This window comes from Aedes aegypti, chromosome 3 (genome assembly GCF_002204515.2).
Source record: "Aedes aegypti strain LVP_AGWG chromosome 3, AaegL5.0 Primary Assembly, whole genome shotgun sequence".
Lineage (NCBI taxonomy): Eukaryota > Metazoa > Arthropoda > Insecta > Diptera > Culicidae > Aedes > Aedes aegypti.
In genome coordinates this window covers 156,736,237-156,742,236 of record NC_035109.1, presented here as the reverse complement: position 1 = coordinate 156,742,236, position 6,000 = coordinate 156,736,237, and the positions used below count along the sequence as shown (strand labels likewise).

Below are 6,000 nucleotides of genomic sequence, written 5' to 3'. Positions count from 1 at the left end.
AGAGGCTCTCTTTGTTTACTTTCTCTTTCATTAATAACTGAGTCACATTAATCTCTTCTGTTGCGTTTTTTGTATGAAACGCTAGTCAAGGAAATTGACTTTCGATCTATAGTGAAAAACTTCCCAAAATCTTTAGTGTTCCACTGTTATAATCGAAAGAGAACGAGAGAGGAGAGAATCTCTCATTTGTATATAGGTCCTTTAAGCCCCAAACGCAATGATAGCGGAACGGCAACGGAATGCGGAACCGGTTCGCCAGCATGAATCACACCATCTCGACTGAGCTGATAACGAGTGAAATTGAACCAACACTGAGTCGACAAGCTTGTTGTAGTTTCCGCTTTCCGTTGCCGTTCCGCTATCATTGCGTTTTGGCCTTTAGTAATGTTCCGCGAGAACTCATATCGTTTTCCCATGATTTTTACTCAAAAGTAAATTATTCCATTCAATTCCGCGAACTCAAAGCATGTGTAGCAACCTCTGAAGCTAACTACCAGTAGCTTTGTAGTAAATGCTACCTTTATTCATAGCAATGCGTTGTTTGTAGTATGTTCGAAAGGTGTAGAAAGGAAAATGACACAAACATGTTCCACTCGTGTTCCACATATAGCGTTTACTACCGAGAATGTAGTAAACTCAACTTTACTACATTTTATTCATACGGCCCAATGAGTGTCGATGGTGAGTACCGTAGACCCCCCGTCAATCCATCGAACGTATTTTTCGAGCAGGCCTCAAATCTGAGTCCGACGCCATCGGTTCGTCATGCCATTTTTGACAAGATCATTTTTTTCGCAAGTCGAAGTCGCGAAGCTGCTGTCTGCTTTTTATTTCAGTCGTCTTTTCTGATTCGTAAGCAAAAGAAATACTTTTTGCCAGCAATATCCGTAGTTTTCACCGGTATAAACGTTCTCTGGAAGCAGTTCCGCATTACCTTCCGAAACACTGGATTACCATTGCTGCCGAGAGCATGATTGAAGCTTGAAAGGAAGCGCAAAACCCGACGCATTTACGCATATAAGAGTTTGGCTCGTGCTTTTCGTTCATCATTATCGCTCCCCAGTTGGCAGAAGGTGCTGCACGGATCCATCCATCGAATCAAAGCCCCCTAACGTTTTCCTCCATCGGAAGTGCCATAGAAGAATTCGTCGCAATTGAAGCCCAAACACGGCAGCACCGTTAGCAACGGTGGCAACGTTTTACTTTTAGTTTTTTTTTTAATTTTTATTTTCCTTTTGAGTTGCAATTTTAATTTCTGCCAAAATTGACGAGGAAACGCTGGATTCCATTGTCTTTGAAGCGATGGCTGACAGACTAACCCAGCTTCAGGACACGGTAAATCAGGTAAGTGAGCGGAATTCGACAATGCAGGGCTGGTAGCAGATTTCGGACGTCAAGGTGTTGATTATCTAAAAAAAACTGGAAAGTCAGAGAATGTCAGGGAATTCAACTGTTAATCTGAAAATTCAGGGAATTGTACAGAAGGTAGGAAAATGTTTCAATAATATACCATAAAGCACCCTAATTAAACGCCTCGTCTAATTCCGCGCATATGGTTTAAAAATTGTCGAAATTCATGAAAACATTAAATTTTTTCCATACTGATATCTGTTAATATCTGGTAGTACACAATCGCAACTTAAAATCTATATAAATAAAAATGGAATGATGTTTGTATGTCACGAAATGGCTCACGAACGGGGCAACGGATTTGAATGATTCTTTCTCCATTTTGTCCGTCAAGGGTTCCGACGTGTTTGTGTGTATAAAAGTTCCAGGTTGTTCACCGGGAAAGTAGGAAAAACGGTACTGAACGGAACTGTCATTTTGTATGGGACGATTCATAGCGGTTTTCAACAGCCTACTTGATGGCGAGACGAAGTTTGCCGGGACCACTAGTTATTAATAAAAATCATTTCCATTTCATTAGAAATATTCCAAAATGCGTGGAATTAGGGTCTTAGGTGCGCTGAATGGATCATTAAAATAACCAAAACGGCCGCTATGAAAAGCATAGATAGCGCCACCGTAGCCTTGTGTGTTTGACAGAACAGCAATGCTGTCACAATGTTAAATCCCATATACAGTGGCGCCTTTGTTTAAATGCGGTGAGCACTTGCAAAAACTACCTTCAATGATCCATTACGACGCTACAAACTAGTTGCTTGTCTATGCAATGTTATCGATCAAGCCAACTCAGCAATACAATAATCATGTTAATACATTGAATACGACTTCCGCACGATCTGAGTAACTCAATCGATCAAAATAGCAGCTTATCTTTGAGAAAACTTTCTTATTCATACTGGAGTAAACTCTACTTACTGCCGTCCTACGCATATTTGTCCCGCGGTCCATAGGGTTTACATAGAACATGGGACAAGTAGGCGCAGAAGGGCAGTTTACTACAGTTATTACGTGGAAGTGCTCATTGAACACTAAGCTGAGAAGCAGGCTCTGTCCCAGTGAGGACGTAATGCAAAGAAGAAGAAGAGGAAACGAACTAGTTTCCTTGCATTTAGATGAAGATAAATCAAAACCATATATCAAAATTTCAAGAGCTCATGAAAATTTAAGGTGTGGGGTTAGCAAAAATATACCGTTGGCTATGACTTTCAATTTTCTATTTTTTTTTTTTGAAAATTTCTAATTTGGATCCAAGCGTTACTTCAGTATTGTATTAAAAGCTTTCTTTCCTTTTTTTTTCCATTTTTTTTTCTAAGAATGTACTTAGGAATTCCTTTTAAAATTCTGAAAATTCTTCTCAAGATGCTTTATGAAAATCCTTTCTGGATAATTCCTTGAAAGAAAGACTTTCTGAATCGAAAGATGTTTTTTACTAATCCAGAAAATTTAGAGAAAGCAAAAATTATAGAAATTTGATTTGAAGGAATCCCCTCGATAATGCATTAAAATTTTGTGAGAGTTCTTGAAGATATTCACGGAATATCTTGAAGGAGTTTCTTAGAGCATAAAAAGAGGGGCCTAAACGCAAAGGTGACGTTTAGTCGGTTTGAGTAAAATATACTTTAACAAATCTTTGTTTCTAAGCTTTCCAACTGTATTTTTAGGTCCTTTTTCTGTCCAACACAAAAATTAGGTTCTGTCACTTACACCCTTTTCCCCCTAACCCCCTGATTAAGAATTTTTAGAAAAAGTTCTGGAGGTGATTTCTTAGATTAAAAGAATTTTTAAAGAAATCTTTGGATTAGTTTATGGAGGAACAATGTAAAAGTTCTCAAAACAGTAAATGAAATAATTCCTTTTGATATTACAAAAACGGAGCTTCTGGAGGAAATCTTAAAAAAGTTCCTGCAGAAGTTAGTTATTAGAGAAAGACCTGGAAAAATACGTTTAGGAATTTCAAAAGAAATCTTCTAAAGTAACTAATTATTGGAAAAATTGATAGAAAACAGGAATTGGTAAACATAAATTTGATGTGATAGCATATTTGACAATTTTCAGAGTAATCCCTGTTGAAATTTCTGATCAAGTATTTCGAATCGTATTTTACTGCAATGAGAAGGAAAATGGTAACTTTGGAGACCATTTTGGTTAAAAAAGTGACTTCATATACCTTGCTTCCACTAATAATGGAGACTTTTTTTTTAATAAAATAGAGACCTGCCACCAGCCTTTGAAAATGTTTTTGTTTTGTAAAATTATTAAACTGATTGTCTGTTTCTAGCAAGCGGAACACTTCTGCAACAGCATCGGTATACTGCAACAGTGCTCGGTTCCGAGCAAGTTTCCTGGCTTCGAGCGAACTGGCTCCCAAACTCCGCAGCAAAACCAACAGGAAGATTACGCGCAATTATTTTCCACCCTGATCTCACGATGCGCCAAGGACATCGACACGTTAATCGAATCTCTGCCCAGCGAAGAAAGCTCCATTGAATTGCAGGTGCAGGCCCTGAAACGGCTGGAAATAGAAAACCAGGAATCGGCGGAAAAGCTCGAAGAGGTCGTACGGAAAGGCGAACTTTTACTAGAGAAAATTCAAGCTGCCTTGAGTGACATTGCACAGTCCCAACTGGATATGCAGTATTCATCGTCGCCGAAGAAGCAATGACTGTCAGCCACAACAGTTTCCGGCATTGGGAGGACGGAACCATTTGTCCGCTCGGCTGCCGCAGCTACTGTTACCAGTACGAGTACACTTATTGAGGAGGAAGGATGCATCGCGAGGGAAAGCGACAAAATGTGTTAGTTATTTTCAGTTTCTTTGTTTTATATCATTACGTTTCGTATGCATCCGTTGTAAACTAGTGATAATACTTACATAATATAATGAATACATGAGATAACTAAAACATAACGATAAGTTATTAATAAAGCGACATTTGAAACCGTGACTTTATTTTACATGTGGTTTTTCAATTACAGTTATTTAATTCTCTTTCATTTTTCATTTTCATTTTGCAGCGTTTGGTGGGGCAATGAGAGCGCAAGTCAGTCCAAAGCCGGGGGAAGGGATAGGTAATGGCCGTAATAGTCTATGCGGACCACTTGAACACCATCGGAAAGGATAAGAAGGGTTGGGGTAGGGTATAGGGAATTGGAGAAGACTTGACACAGTAATGCGATTAATGCTGCAAAATGTAAATGTGCTGAAAGCAATTTAATTTGAGTTTTGAAGTTTGATTTGACTTATTAAAATTTCAGATAGATGATTTGACTTATTAAAATTTCAGATAGATCGGCCATTGTACAAGTAAGAAAGAATATGCTGATCGTTTTCTAGAAATTTAATAAACAACAAAATAATAACAATATGAGAATGATGCAAAGGGCTGCTGATGGCACGATGCGACGCTTTAGGAGATTTTGATACTGATTGAACATTACTATAAAGAGCGCAATTCAATCGATGGTGATAACTTTACAAACTTTATCTGTTTTTGCACTGATTGACGATGCTGATTTATATAAAAAATATTTAATATTATTAGTTCATTTGTTTGTGTAATCTATAAGTTAATAATGGAAAAAATTTACATACCCTTGATGATGATACTTCCCTGACCAGAAATATTCTATTTTGAGCATCCTTTTCGAAGCTATTCTATCCAGGTATCCATGTACTGCTTTCAATCCTGAAATTATTCTTATTATGCATGCTCATGCATTATATTAGTGATGCTCATAATCATGCAACAGATAAGAAGGAGAGAAAAAGAGAATATAGGAACAGTGATTAGTAATGAGTTAATTATGTAGTTTTGTTAGAATTATAAACAATTAAACAGTAGTAATGAATAGCTTACAAAAACTTTGCAGCATAGCTGAGCCTTTCGGATCGTAAGACCGATGTATAAAAATAATTTGTTTCGAAATTGTCCGCGTGGTCTTCTAGTGCCCCTATTAGATAAGAATCAGTCATAGACATACATACCGAATGCTCGCTATGACCAACATTTGTATATGTATAGCCTTAGCTGATGTGGCTTTTCTAATAGGTAGTTCTTTCACTCATTGATTGTCTTCAAAACCTTGTCAAGTATAGAAAATTGATTTTATTTCATTTATTACTACATTGAAGCTACATTGTACTTATTAAATATTAGATATTATTTTATGTTTTTATCACTATTGATATTATCAAGGCCAGAATTCCCAGTGAGTAAAGAATTTTATAGTACTAGAACACCATAGAAGATCGCTAAACCTTACCTAATCATGGAACGGCTTTTTGCTCTATTATTTTAAGTAGATGCTATTGATCTCCCTTTGCTCCTATCCGCAACCCGGTGCACGCGCCCTGTTGGTTTTCGAAAACCTCGTAGAAGATTACAAACCGTCAATGGCATTCCCAATTACTACCCCACATTGCACATTCAAGGGTCTGATTGTGCTCCTAACCCACCCTCAGTCTGTAATCTTCTCGCCAGTTTGAAATTATATTTTCCCGAAGTGAAAGTAATTTTGATGAGTGATAGCGTAGTGCAGCCCAACTGCATAGTACAGTAGTTTAACCAGAGTCTTTAGGTCAGAAGATAA

The 6,000-nt window shown here is 37.5% G+C and overlaps 1 protein-coding gene across 1 annotated transcript; it reads left to right on the top strand.

The window, feature by feature from the left end:
- Positions 1-767: 767 nt before the first annotated feature.
- Positions 768-4,365, top strand: LOC5573881 (mediator of RNA polymerase II transcription subunit 21). Its single transcript, XM_001654865.2, has 2 exons — positions 768-1,344; positions 3,689-4,365. Exons 1-2 carry the CDS (start codon positions 1,303-1,305, stop codon positions 4,070-4,072), a joined length of 426 nt encoding a protein of 141 aa, XP_001654915.1. The 5' UTR covers positions 768-1,302; the 3' UTR covers positions 4,073-4,365.
- Positions 4,366-6,000: the final 1,635 nt, after the last annotated feature.

Excerpts from the sequence above, each read along its gene's own strand:
- LOC5573881 (XM_001654865.2), top strand. The coding sequence starts at position 1,303 with ATGGCTGACAGACTAACCCAGCTTCAGGACACGGTAAATCAG. Across the intron at positions 1,345-3,688 it reads TTCAGGACACGGTAAATCAG|CAAGCGGAACACTTCTGCAA; the intron begins GTAAGTGAGCGG and ends GTCTGTTTCTAG.